We start from the raw sequence: 14,631 nt of genomic DNA, 5'->3' as shown, positions 1-14,631 counted from the left end.
CCTGTCCTTGGGTAGGTGTTCAAGAGCCCTATTTTAGCAAGATTCCTGGTGAGTTGATTTTGCCAGAATCCTCTGAGATATGGGGACCTGCCATACCTTACTGTGCTCAATATCAGACTCCACCATGCCCAGGTGATGTCTGATCACCTACCTGTTTTCAGCAATAACGCTTTTGGATGAACTTAGCAAAGAATTACTCCACCTTCTTAGTCATGTTTGTTTGATGATCCCACCCTTCTCCATGACTATAAGCTCCTTCTTTCCCTTGTTGTATATGGAGTTGACCTAGTCTCCCCCTCTCCCACTGCAAACCCCATTGGGGTGGTTTCTATACCGACTGTGAGAGTCCTGAATGAAGGCTGCCTTACTGTTTTAAAAAGTGTCAGAATAATTTTATTTTTTTCTTCCACAGGCTAAAAGAATTGGCTTGTCCAGGGTAATATTAAATGCATTTCAAAATCACTTCTAGATTCTAGATTTCCTGACTCAGGTTCAATGTTCTTTCTCCACACTGTGATGCCTTTATGCCTTCAAAAGTAGAAAATCAAGAAGCATTTCATGTTTTATTTGGATCAATAACATATGCAACTGACATCCTGCAGAGATCGTGGTCTGTCCTCTCCCCTGCCCTCTGTAGGATGAGAGCTCAGGGTGACTGGTCAGTTATCATTAAATCTGGTCTGAGTGAACTCTATAGACCCTTCCCTGGCCCCAGATTCTGCTAGACCTTAGAGTCTGTCACACTGGTGCAGCATGCAAAGGGGCAGGTTTGTTTTCTAAGTGTGGCTATGTGCTGAGTTGCTCCTAGACATTAGCAGTTGGACAAGAACTTGTGAGTAGGTTTGAGCAAGCTCATTCATTCATTCATTCATTTACACTTGTGAATAAAGACAGAGCAAAACAGAACAAAATCAATATGCTCATCATTTGCTTTATACTGGGCATGGTGCAAGACATCTGGGCTGTTAGAAAAAATTGCTGTTTCCCTTAGGGAGTTATAGTCAAGAAAGAAGTCCCAGAATAAAATCAGCATGCCCCAAATAGTAGGATTATGCTAAAATAGAAGTTGGTACAAGATGGTCTGAGTACACAAAGCAAATTGTGATTAATTAGTCAGAAGGAAGGTAATATTGGAGTTGGGCATTGAAGGTTAGAGAGGAATTTACCAAGCAGAAGGAAGGCAAAGGGCATGAATAGTTCAGGCAAGGGAAATGATGTGCAGAGATGGAGGGGGATAAAAATGAGACATTCGAGAAAGGTCAGTGAGGCTGGGGAGAAAGGGGCAGAGAAGCAAGTGTCTGGAAGAAGTTTAGTGAGGGAGATTGAAGCCAGATTTTATAAGACTAAGCTCGAAAGGTACAAATTCACAGCATGCAGGCAGTATGTAATTACTAGCAGGGAGCGAGGTGGGCAGAACTGGGGGAGGGCGGATGAAATAGAACTTGATGACACCGTGGACGATAATGGGAAGGGGAGAATTTTGTAAGTAGAGTATCCAGTTGGAAGACAATGGAGGAAATGATGATGCTTAAGTCACAGCATTGGTGTGAGGATATAAAAACCAGGGGTCTAAGTTGTTTAGGAGATAGAATCATTCAGACTTGGAGACTGAGCTGGGTTCCAGAGATAAAGGCAGAGAGAAGGATTGAGAGTAATTCCCAGTGCCTAAGGTAGCCAGGAGACCGAAGATAAGAAGTGAGTTCTGGGGAGGGGAGAACTGGTTATTAAAGTTAGAAGAACCAATGGCCATGTAGAGCCGGTAGCCTAGGGAAAGATTTGAAATATTGATGTTTGCTTATTCAGTCAATGCGCTGAGTGTGCATGATGTCTAAGGGCTGGTTCTGTACATCTTTAGGAAACAAGAAGTGAATTTATTTTTTAACTTTTCAGTATGCCTGCACCCCTTAGGAGGTTTCCCATGTGTTAGATTTTTGCATCCTTGCAAATGCTTTGTGAGATTAAGTCATCACTATTTTTCAGATAAGAAATTTGAGGCCACAGCAAGGTCAGTAACCTACACGTGGTCATCCAGCCAGAGCTGCAGATCCGAGAACGAGACAGAGATTTTGCTCTGCCTGAAGTTGCCCTTCTTTCCTCCCGCCATGGCGTTCTCTGAAGTTTCTTGTCCTTGAACGGCTTATGTTGTGCTTTGGGGAAACAGCATAAAGAAACTAATTGTGACACTACTGAAGAGTCAAAAAGTGGCATGCATTGTTCCTTGGGTGCATACAATACTGGGACATTAGTTTTGGAGCAGAGGAGAGATGAGTGGCCAATAGGAGGAGGGCTAGTGGAGTCTTGACAGAGGGGAGGGTGGGTGTTTGAGCTGGGTCTGGGGATATGGAATTTGGCAGGTTGGATGGAGGGGAGGAGAATTCTTAAAGGTCATCACAGTTTGGCTGCTAGGTTTATAAAGCTAAGCGGTGGTCCAGGACAAGAGCCTATTAGAGTTAGCATTTGGGTAAAGGCTCAAGGACCAGGTGGGGCAGGTAGTTGCTAGGACAATCAGCACACATCCAAAGTCAGAAACAGATCGGAGGTAGAATGAAGGCTCCCAGGAGGTCTGTTGACCATAGAGAGCACAAAGTGACCTCTGTGACTTTCAGAGGCTCAGGTGGCAGGAGTTTTGTGGGTCTAGCCAAGGATAATGATAGCAGGGAGATGGAGTGAGGACCTAATGATACTGGTTTGAAAAGAAGGGAGGTTTGAGTAGAGCAGGAGGTGAGGAGGAAGTGGAACAGGAGGGAGGTTGGCCACTTGAATCTGTTTGACACCCGCTGTCCTCCACCACGGAGAGGTTTGATGGGCAGGAAGGAGCCTAGCAGTTGGCCTGCCTCCGCTCTCTGCTTTGGCATCAGGTCAGAGCCCTACAGATTAGGCCTGAATGAGGAGCAGGTAGGCAGCAGGCTAATTGGAATGATGAACTGTTGGCATGCCGTTCAGCGCCATTGGCATTTCACGCTGACACACTGGTGCTCCTGCGTGAAACATCTAACCCTGCCCGGTGCGGCCTGATCTGGCTGTTGTCCCTCCTAGCCCTTGGGTAGAGCACGTCCTCCCTCTCTGAGGGCCCCCTTGCTTCAAGCTCACTGGAGGGGATGTGAAGTTGGTTGCACCCCAGTGTCCTCAGGAGACAGCCTGGCCTCTCACCCCATGGCCACCTGGTGAGCTCCACCCATGAGAACCGTGGGGCCCTGCAGGGAACTGTACAGGGAACAGGGGCTCTTGGAAGGAAGGCCTCTCCCCAGCTCCTTGGGTAACACGTCAGCACAGAGGGCAGCAAAGGAGGTCTCAGCAGAGCCCGGGAGCAAAGGCGAGCGAACTTAGGTGGTAAGCAGATGCATTAGTCTAATTGCTCTTCTAAAATTAATGGGGCCTTTTATCCCTGAAAAACACTTTTAAGCACTCAAGTGAGTGGGTAACAAAGGTGTCCTCGGAGGAGAGTGTGGCTCTCCTTTACACACCTCCCCCATCTGATCAAACAATCTTTGCCTTTTTCTGTCTTCCCTGCAGATCCACCAATTATGGCACCACCTATGAGAAGCTGAATGACAAAGTGGGTTTGAAGACTGTCCTCAGTTACCTCTACGTCAATCCTACCAACAAAAGGAAGGTAAGAGGAGGGGTCAACGGGGCCTGGGCACTCCCCACAGGGTAGCCTTAGCAAGGCTGCCTAGGGCCAGGAGTTATGAAAAAACAGTAGCAGTGGGATTGCTTGTAGAGCGCCTGTTTTATATGCTAAGGATGTCACAGACCCTATTTATCATTCTACAGCCTTGATAGTAATAGCAGCAACGATAATAATAACAACAGTAAGACCATGTGACTGCGGAAGGAGTTCTTCTGTACTGAGGGCGCTGCTCAGAGCTTCACACGCCTATGTGTCCTCACAATGCGTGTGGGCTAGAAACGATCATTGTGTCCATTTTACGGATGAAGAAATGGAAGGCTGTGTTAAGCAGCAGATCTAGGATTTGAGAACGGGTCTGCCTGACTCCAGAGCTGAGTCCTTTGGCCTCTCTCTTGCTGGTCTATTCTCAGAAAGTGTTTCTGTCGGGGAAGGCCAGGCAACTCGTCAGTCATCAGGATCCGATGGGGGGCGGGGCTGCGTCTGAGGTACAGGGGAGTAGGCGTGGTTCCACCAGCCCCAGCTGCCTCTGTCTGTCCTCCTGATGCCACACCCAGGGCATGGATGAACTCACAGGAGGTGGGACTTGAGTTATAGACACCTGCTGGGAGGAGGGGCCTGGATTCTGTGGAGCGATGCAGTTTTAGAAAGTAAATGCTGCACAGTGTTGACTTTGGGGAGAGGCAGTCTGCTAGGAAGGCACTGCTCTTTAGCAACTTGTGTGGCCCTGATGAACACACTAAATATAAAAGGCTATTTCAGGGTTTCTAAAAGGCTGAAAGTGGTACTCCCAAGTTCTCCTCCAGCAAACTGGTTTGCATTCCCCTGAGGGCTTTATAGACCCTTACTTCAGCGAGGTAAACTCAGGGGTTAGTGTCAGCTCTTGAGTCAAATAAATGCCCCTGATCTCTGATTCTAAGTCACTGGAATCCAGGTGGTGGCTCAGAATGGTGGTTGTCTCTGTTACTTAAAGCAGAGCAGCTTGACTGACACCCTTAGCATCGCAATTCTCAGCCCGCCCTTCTCCTCACTACCACCTTCGGTTCCCTGAACATCCCCGGAAAGGGGAGGGGCGGAGTTGGTGATTCTGGAGTCAGTGTTGGTACCGGATTCCCTAAGTCCCAGCTTGCTCCAGGAGTCCCCAGACATGACACTGTGCCTACCAGTCAGGTGCCAACATCCTGATAATCAGGATGGCTGTTTAGGTACTTGTTACTGTTTTTAGCTGAATAGTTTCTCTTTTCTTTGTCCCAAAGCATTGCCATTTTTATATTTTTCATTATTGTTATTTGAATTATTACGTGTTAGAGCCAGGAAGGATCATAGATTTCACCTATGCAAGCAGTTATTAATCATTTTTGGATTTTTAACTCTTTTGGAAAATTGTTTATAGCTCAAGACTTCCTTTCTAGAAGCAAGCCTCTGCACATAAAATTTGAAAACAATTTTTAGGATTTCGTGAACAGCTCAAATCCCACCATGGACCAAAGATGTTCATGGAGTTGTGGTTAGGAATCTGTCATCTACACCAATAACCTCACTTAACAAATGAGAAAATATTGAATAGAAGCCAAAATAGCCCGTGTAGCCAGGGAAAGACATGGGCCAGGTTAGAGCCAAGGTCAGACTCTTGGTCCTCAGTCCAGATTCCTTTGCTTTAGACTACGTTTTGTGCCTTTTCCCTATTCCATCCCAGCCTGGGATTTCAGAATTGATGCTCTAGTTCTGACATGCAATTGCTTGAGGCAATTGCTTCATGACCTTGATTTAAAGCTTGCTGCCATGCCCATGGTGGACACATGATAAAACTTGACTGAATGGAGTCAGTGATGATCTATTTCAAGTTCTTCTCTTCCCTGAGGCCCCCAAAGAAGAAATGCCCCATCCAGGTCATTCATCTGATTGGGGGCTAAGCTGGAAGTTGGTCTCAGGACCCTCAGTGATTTGAGGTGGGTGTGTGTACATACTTTGGGAGAAGCAAGAAGTGGGTATCTGTCACATGGCACATGCCCTTCAGAGCTGACCTCTGACCCATGTGTGGACCACAAAGAGTTAATCATATTTTCATGTAGCTGATACTTTACCCATCTTCATGATGATTTTCCTAAGTGGTGTATGAAAGGGTCATACCTGCTTTCATCCGTTTCGGTAGTTATCTGTCAGGTATATTTCCTGTTAAACACTGACATTGCCTCTTTTGGTCTTTGCTGTTTTTCTTTACTCCTGATCAGTTTAACTCCCCTTAGCCCAGCCTAGTGGTGCTTGGAAGTGTGGGACATAAGCGACGTGGAGTGGGGGAGAACATAGCTGACATTTGCAGACCGTGGGCACAGAAGGGCCACCTCCATTTCTCCATCGTGGAGCTGAGGTCTGGACCATAGGCTCTCTGAGGGGTTTCTCAGAGGAATGCTGCCCAGTGGACAGTTAGATCTGCTTTGTCTGTCTTCTCTTGGAAACACCACCAAAGCACAGTTCCCTCCCGCCTAAGAGCCATCACCACCTAGACAGTTGTACGCCAAGACATTTTCTTCACTCAGCTTGGAGGAAGACAAATGGCAGGTTAATGCCATGGACTTAGTTTTTTTTTTAAATGACAATAGAAATTAATTTCATAAGGAGAATGTGATCCCCTAAGTGCTTTCTGAATCACTCAAGGAAGGTAAAATTAGACTCTGTTTCGTTGTATTGTTAAGTGTTTTTTATCGTATTCTGAGCCTTTAGATACTGACAATGCACAAATATTCTACATGATGACTTTCTCTTAACCAGAATATTCAGTTTATTAGAACAGCCCTTCTCCGGCTACTTAGGCAAAATGGCAGTTAGATATAAATGGAAATACTCTTGTTTCTTTATTGGTCTAGTGCTCTGGGTCATTATGACCTTGTATGCAACTCTTTTTTTTACAAGTGTCCTTCTTAGCTATATCTTGAGTTTAAACCTGTGGTTATCTGGCCTCTCCTCTCAGCTTGAACTGCACAAGAGCCTTTTCATTCTCTTGGCACCGACATTACCTGTGGCTCCCCATGTTCGTCAACGAGCTCACAGAACTTTCCAGCAGGTTTTTCAGTAAATCTTGTGGAAACACTTGCTTTTCACTTAGTGAGTTATTTAGTTAACAGATGGCTACTCTTTACTTGGAGTCTGTGAGTATAATAGAGATCTGTTGCCCTGGGGAAAAAATAGTAAATTGTGCTTGTATTAATATATTTGTTTCTAAAGCTAACTTGATTTTCTAACACCTTTTGGACAACATGAAATCTCCAAATGCAGATAGCGGATAAGTCTTTAGGTTAAAATTAGAAATGTTAACATGTAAAGTCTCCATCTATCAGCAATAATCTTCACATTAATTGAACACCTACTCTACTCAACTTCCTTGCAGGAGCTTAATGTATACAATCTCCAGTCCTCCCAGTCCCTTGAGAGAACGGGTAAAATAGGAAATGAACTTTACTTACCCCAAAGCTTCATTATCTATCTGTAAATGGTGGGTCTGTGACAGCCTTCCCAGTAGTTTTATTTGGGAGAAAAATTGGTCAGGATACATCCAGTGATGCTGGTCTCCCTTAAGGAAGTTGGGATTTGGACTAGTTGCATCTAGTAGGCTTTTTTAAAAAAAATTAAAATGTATTGTTATGATGTTCTGGGAGCTGTTCTTATTGAAGTAGTTCTAGACCCTCCTATGATGCAGTAGCATTAGCCTTATTTTAGTGATTTTTGACCTGCCCCAGCTCTGTTCGATGTGAATTTCTCTGTCCCTCATTGTTTGCTTTGTTGCAACCCCTGGCCAATTAGCTCACTGCCTGGGTGGTGTCTGAGTCTGGCGCTTTGAACACAAAAGCAGCTGTGTTAGCTCTAGATGTGGGTGTGTGTGAGGTGCGCCTTCCTGGGGGGGGGGGGCGTGCTGTGGTGGGGTCTGAGCTTCAGCTTACAGTTTCTCCTTTCTCTGGCAGGAGATAAATATCCCCGGGCCTCTAGAACTCATTACTGTAGGCTGACTCTGGTCCTTAGGCCCATGCAGAATGGCACGTGCCAAGGTCAAGCCTGCGTTTAACAGAACCGCGCTTTGTGCACACAGGTTGAAGCCTTTATGCCTTAATGCAAGAGAGGCGTGGCTCTTATGGGTGTCTGTTTGAGAACAGATCTTTGCGTGGATAGGGGAATACAGCCATGCTGTGGCCTAGTTGCTTGGGCTCAACAGTGGCTGCCAACCTGCATTTTGAAGCAGTGTTTTAGAAGTGGCCGAGAGCACGGAAAGGTCTGGCTTCCAGGGAATGTGACCAAGCAGCTGCAGGGTAGAGGTGTGTGTGTCTCTGCACATGTCGGCTGGCCAGAGGACTGTGAGGTCTGACGTCAGAATAGGATAATGACTTTTTTTTCCCTTGAGCTCCTAATAAGTTCTGGGCACTCAGCTAATTGCCCTCTATTCTAAGTTTTGCTACTTATCCCCTGAGCCTGGTAGTTTTATCCCCATTTAATGGGTGAGACAGCTGAGGCTCAGGCAGGTGAGCCTCTTACTTTTTGTTAAGTAGCTGGTAAGAGAGGGTCAAGGATCCACCTTCACCTTTGTTGGACCACAAGGGTCGTGCTCTCTACTCTGTTCTAATACAGGTGAGCTGCCTCTGGCACAGATATAAATAAAGACCTGGTTAAATGCAGTCATCACTCCATTAGTAGTAAATTTGTTGCCTGGGGTTTTCTGCCCATTAGTGTGAGAGGATTAGCAGTTTCCTGGGGGTGGGGGGCAGTGGTAGATCCTACTTTCCTAATTGATTTACCAGTGAGAAGGATAATTACTTCCAGGCTACCCTGTAGAAATACAGTGGGGATTACCAGGCAGATTTCTCTGATGCCTGAGCTGCCTCCGTCAAGTTGCTAAAGAGGCGTGTGTGGGTGGTTGGATATTGGTTATTCCTATGCCATTCTCTTAATACAACAAGCATATCCCTGAGCTCTCTTTGACACCCTGGTAAACCTCTAAACAAAACAATACACGGAATTTTAAACTATTGGACTCCTGCCTTCCTTGACCATGTCTACAGAGATTGTTAGATGGTCAGGGGAGGCAGGCTCTAGGGTAGTACCCTCAATCCATAGATACTAAAATCTTATGCACGAAAGCAAAACAAAGCAAAAGCAGTAATAATAATAATTGGGGGAAAAAAGGTAATTTTATGCTGATAATCAATCTGTTAAATGTCTAATGTCTAACTCTGAGCATAGTATTCTGGAGGGAGTTTCCTGCTTTCAGAAATGTGAACTCTACCTGAGTAGACAAGATGCCCACAGGGAACAACTACATGCATAGACCTTGGATCTCAAGTTAAAATGCTGAGGAAGGGGAGGGCCAGGTGGGTAATGCCAGTGAGTGACGGGGTCCAGATGGGGACCGAGCCAACCTCGATAAAGGAACTTCCACTAATCAGCCTCTGATGGCTCTTGTCGTGTGTGAATGAGGGTGCAGTGCAACTGTGACATCGTCATCATTTTCTGATTTGCTTAAGAGATTTTCTCTGCAAACTTTTATATGAGACGTCTGCATTTTGAAATGTTTAAGAGAGGCTGGGATGTGGAGTGCAGGGTGTGGGGGCTGGCATGCCATCCCAAATCTACTTCATTTTCTCCTACCCAATTGGCATCATGTTCTATATTCTGAGTAGTAAGTTAGTTTCTGGATGGAAAGTTCGTATTTACAAAGTGCTCTTTGGGGCCCTGGCCGGTTGGCTCAGTGGTAGAGCGTCAGCCTGGCGTGCAGGAGTCCTGGGTTCGATTCCTGGCCAGGGCACACAGGAGAAGCACCCATCTGCTTCTCGACCCCTCCCCCTCTCCTTCCTCTCTGTCTCTCTCTTCCCCTCCCGCAGCTGAGGCTCCACTGGAGCAAAGATGGCCCGGGCGCTGGGGATGGCTCCTTGGCCTCTGCCCCAGGCACTAGAGTGGCTCTGGTCGTGGCAGAGCGATGCCCCCTGGTGGGCAGAGCGTCGCCCCCTGGTGGGCGTGCTGGGTGGATCCCGGTCGAGCGCATGCGGGAGTCTGACTGTCTCTCCCCGTTTCTAGCTTCAGAAAAATAAAACAAAACAAAACAAAACAAAACAAAAAAAAACAAAGTGCTCTTTGGGGCTAGAGGATAACACTTAGCAGCCTCTTTTGCAGGGGCCTGCAGTGATGCTTTTATGACATGGATGAGAGAGAGACTAACAAGCATGGTTCACAAAGTCTTCTCTTTGCCTCAAAGGAGCCACGTACTAGGCATGCAATGAAAGACCTCTGTGTCATTTAAGGGTAGGACCACTGAAGTAAGAGGCAGACATCTACTTTCTAGTACTGGTTCTGCCCCTGAGTACCTGAAAGGTACTGAATAAGCCAGTTTCTTCCCCAAACTTCCATTTCCCTATTTGTATAATGGCAAGGTTAGGTTTTATGCTTTTGAGATTCCTTGAAGCTTGGGTTATCTGGATTGCCACATTTGGACAGTGCCTCTCAGAGGACCACATGGTGATATGTGACAGTCCACGGACTTTGGGCTCAGTGGATAGCCAGTTGGAAGGTATGGTCCCCAGAGCTCTTGGTTCTATGGCTGCAGCTTGGTCAGCTAGGTGGTACCATCCAGGCCAGATTTTTCCAAGTTACAGTTCCTTGTTCAGAGGGTGGTGGTTCCCTTTGACCCACTGGGTCTGCTGGTGAAACAGAGCAGCAGCATCTTCAATGGCACAACTGAGGGGTTCCATTAGGATGAGCTGACACAACTTCCCATGAGCATCACTGTCCTCACCTAGGCATGCGCAGTCCCCGTCCTGTGGAAAATGGAGGTAGAGACGCTGTGGGGATCTGTGCTGGCCACCTAGGGGCAAGGACACGGAGTATCACAATGGTAGACAGAGGACCCGTTCTGCTGCCCCACACTGCTCCTTCATGGTCACCTACGTGCTGCAGCCTCGAATAATCAGACATCTTGTCTCTGCACCTGCATTCTCCCTTCAGAAAATGTGCATAATAAGCTATGCGTTAAAAAAGCAAGGATCAGAAGTCTCCCTTAGTGCTAAAATACTTGTTTCTGTTTTCAAATGACCTAAGTGTCTATGATATTAATGATGATGATGATAAGGAGGTATTTTTTTGAGCACTTATAATGTGCCAAAATTATGCTAAATGTTTTACATGAAGTTACTTACTTAATACTTCATCAATGATCATTGGCACTATCATTATTCTATTTACAAATGATGTTAGGCACAGAAATGTCAGTGACCTGCTTACATTTGGTTGCTGATGGTCAATTACCTTGGTCTAATGTGCTCATCTGACTCCCTTTTGCTCATATTTAATTCTTACCCTCACTGCATGTTGGAGCTAACGGGGCCTTCAGAGACTGTACAATCTCTCATTTAACAGCAGCAGCCTCTTGGGGACTGGTCCCAGGTCATGGAGTCATTTGCAGCTGAAGTGGGGCTAGAACTAGGTCTGTGGGACCTCTAATCTAGTATTCTTTGGGATGTTCACAGCTGGGGCCCTCATATATGATGGGGAAGCCTGACTGGACAGAGGGTTAATGCACGTAGGCAGTAGTTGGGATATGAACTCCCCACCTGTGTCACTGGATGTGTGTTGTAGCTATAGGGTTTTGCGAACAGCCATACCTTCTTGGTTCTCTGGTCTCAGAGTCCCAAGGATACTGCAGTTAGAATCCCAATTCAAATAAACTTGGATGAGAGACCAAGGGCCTGGGATCTAAACTTCCTGTGGCGTGTTGGGAGCACAGAGTGGTAGAGTAGCATGCCCGTGGCCAGATGGCTGTCAGAGAAACCACAGGCTGGGTTCCCTGGGGAGGACATGTTCAGGAGGGAATCAGGATTTTTGTTAGTTCAGGAGTTTTTCTTAATTAGCTGTGGGGCATTGGGAAAGTCATTTAAATTCCCTGAGCCTCTGTTTCTCAATCCATACAACGGGGATAAACGATCATTTATCTATCTCCTCCTTTGGGAAGCGATGTTAGGATAGAATGAGAAATATAATACTGCTTTGGAGGAGATTAAATCTGGAAAAGGAGGGAAGATTGTGGCTTCTCGGGGGGAGCTGGCACCGGGAGGAGAGACCGGAAGTCCGGTTCCCAGGTGGTGCCCTAGCGTGGAGCGCAGGGACTGCAGGCCTTCCGGTGAGGGGCGGGGCTGCCTGCTTCTTGCCTTCCTTGGGGAGGATACAGCTCCCAGAACCCTGGGTTTTGAAGACTCTCCTGTTCCACCCTGTCCAGAAGGCACATTGCCACCTTCTTTTTCCAATCTCTTCCCTGTCTCTTAACATCAAACCTGCTGCCTGCCTGAGAGAAACTGATTATTCTGCTGATGGAGAGAAATGGTCCCATGTGTGCTAATTCACAACAACCCTGTTTTTCTCCCCTCATGAATTGACAGTTACCAGTGTTTCAGGAGTTGCACTTGGGGGGAAAGGTGTCACAGGAAGGGGTGAACAAAGGAAAAGAACGGAATTTGAGTCAAAACCCCTACTTTTATTGACCTGAGTCCAAACCCTTTTCTTCTTGGTATGTTCCCCAAAAGAACCAGAAATCCAGATAAAGGAGCGCTGAAAAGGCAGAGGAGAGATGGATCAATGAGGGGAAAGACACTGGTTTACAGATCTCCACCTGCCTTGCAAGCGTGACCTGGCGATCGAGTGGATGTGAAGTGTGGTTCAGTTCAAACTAATCACTTAAAGGAAAAGGCCTTGAGCGGGATTCTTGGAAATTTCGTCTTTAGTCACAAAGTCCCTTTCTCAGCAAATATATGTATATAGTTCCCTGTATAAATTACTGCACTGTGCTCTAGCCAAGAATTTATTTAAAGGTTCATTAAAATGATTACTCATTTTTTCGTCTGCATTTTATTTGGAAATGGGAAGAATATAAACCTACAGCTTGGCTTTTCTCCATAGTACCCTTTGGGGTTTGCATTGAGCACAGCATTTCTTTTTTAAATAAGGGTATGATTTGCAGTAAAGATTATCCAGGCATTTAAAAGGAATAATAAAAATTAGCCACTTACTGCACTTCTCAGTGGCTTCTGGCCTAACTTATTTTTTTAATTTGATTTTTATTGGTTTTCAGTTTTATGTGTATGTGTGCATCTGTGTGTATAAAGAAGATGTTCAACAGAGAGTGTTCTGAAAACTTCTGAGTTAAGAAATAATAACAGAGCCTGACCTGTGGTGGCGCAGTGGGTAAAGCGTCGACCTGGAAATGCTGAGGTCGCCGGTTCGAAACCCTGGGCTTGCCTGGTCAAGGCACATATGGGAGTTGATGCTTCCAGCTCCTCCCCCCTTCTCTCTCTCTGTCTCTCTCTCCTCTCTCTCCCTCTCTGTCTCCCTCTCCTCTCTAAAAATGAATAAATAAAATTTAAAAAAAATTAAAAAAAAAAAAAGAAATAATAACAGAAAACCAGTTCCTCTTCTGAACACACTCTGGTTAGCAGTGTCCAAGGACTTAAAGGAAGCCTTTATTTCTGGATGGCCACATGAGCTACTGGTTCTGCTTTGCTGTCTGGCTCACCCCGGGGACCCCGGTTGACCAGCATAGTTGCTCAGTAAGCCTGTGAGGAGGAGTTCCCATTCAGGGTGGCTGATAGTCAAGGATACGGGCTAAGGCAGAGCTGGTATTACGAGCAGAAAGATCAAGGACTCAACCCAAAGGAGAGGGCTTTGAACTGCACGCAGCATGACAGTGTCAGGCTGGGTGAGAGAAAATGACGTGATGAATATAATGGAGCTTCTAAACCGGGCCGGGATGATTTAGTAGACAGTGTGAGAATTTTACACTTTGATGGCCTTTGGAGAGGAAGACAATGCAGCCGAGGCTGAAAGACTTAGACAGCAGCGAGCTTGAGGACAGATGTCTTCCTGTGGTATAATGAGAGCTGGTGAAAGGTGGAGGCAGCAATCGGCTGACTTTGGAAGAAAGCTTGGGATTCGGAGAGGGAGGGAAATAGGACAATCCAATATGGGAATGAGAGTGTCGAGGTTTGAATAGGCATATTGAGTGTAGTGTTTGTAAATCAGGAGAGAGAGGGGGGGAGGACTAGCTCTTGAAGACTCCCAAAGCTCAGGGCTGGGTTAGGACTGAGCGCAGAAGGCTTCTGAGTAGGGGTCGACAGCATGAGAGTTGTGTGTAAAAATGGCTGCCAAGAGCCTCTTGGAACGATGAGGTGCCTGGCTTAAGCACCTCACTCCATCTCTTTTCCCCTCCCCGCCCTCACTAGACCTTCTGGGTGTCCTTTCTGAGCGTCACAGGCAGAGCGATTTTAGCAAAGAGCTTGGAAGGCAGGGTGATGTGTTCTTGCTAATGTTCCGAGGCAGAGTTATATAGCAAATGGATCTCACTGCCTCTGAGGTGGAGATATCTGTAACAAAAACCACCACCACTGCCACTAGTGAAAGAAATGACTCTATTTCTTTCCTTGCTGGGTGAGCTCAACCAAGTGGAGACTGCTATTGGCATGCACACCCCGGCCCGCACCCTCCGCCCATCCCCCCATTACTGTCCCAAGGTCAGGGTGATAGCTGTCCGGGCTCCGCACACACTCTGCTGGTCAATGTGTCCTAGTCATGAGGCGTGAGCATCCTGGGATCCCCTCATGCCAAACGGGTCGGTGCATGTTTGGAGCAAACAGGTCGCAGTCTCCACGTGCTGGAGCCTGAGTCGGTGCTGGCAGCCTCCTGCACAGGGCCCTCGGGGCAGATGCAGACATCAGCCCTGTCATTCTATAGCATGAGTTAACTGACCACAGCTCTGGCTGTCTTCTGATGACCGAACAGAGGAAAGAAATGAAGCTGAGAGGATGATGGCAGTGTGAGAAAAACTTGAGGATCTCTCGGCTGCCAGGGTAGGATAGCCCTTCCTGGTCCCTTCCTGGTGCCCGGCAAGGTGACAGGTATGAGGGGAAGAGCTTCGCGGCACAGCCTGTGCGTCACTGTGTGACCTTGAATATTTTTTTCAACTTCTCTGAGCCTTGTTTTCT

General features: G+C 46.6%; 1 protein-coding gene across 1 annotated transcript in view; it reads left to right on the top strand.

Annotated features, from left to right (window-relative positions):
* The window catches only part of SORCS3 (sortilin related VPS10 domain containing receptor 3), a 631,295-nt gene that overhangs the window by 283,592 nt on the left and 333,072 nt on the right, over window positions 1-14,631 (top strand). Inside the window, exon 3 of the mRNA XM_066355178.1 lies at window positions 3,514-3,613. Coding sequence (XP_066211275.1) covers window positions 3,514-3,613 — 100 coding nt within the window. The remainder of the gene's footprint in view (window positions 1-3,513; window positions 3,614-14,631) is intronic.

This window comes from Saccopteryx leptura, chromosome 13, assembly GCF_036850995.1.
Source record: "Saccopteryx leptura isolate mSacLep1 chromosome 13, mSacLep1_pri_phased_curated, whole genome shotgun sequence".
Taxonomy (NCBI): domain Eukaryota; kingdom Metazoa; phylum Chordata; class Mammalia; order Chiroptera; family Emballonuridae; genus Saccopteryx; species Saccopteryx leptura.
Note: the sequence above shows the minus strand (reverse complement) of the source record. Positions and strands in the feature narration are given on the sequence as shown.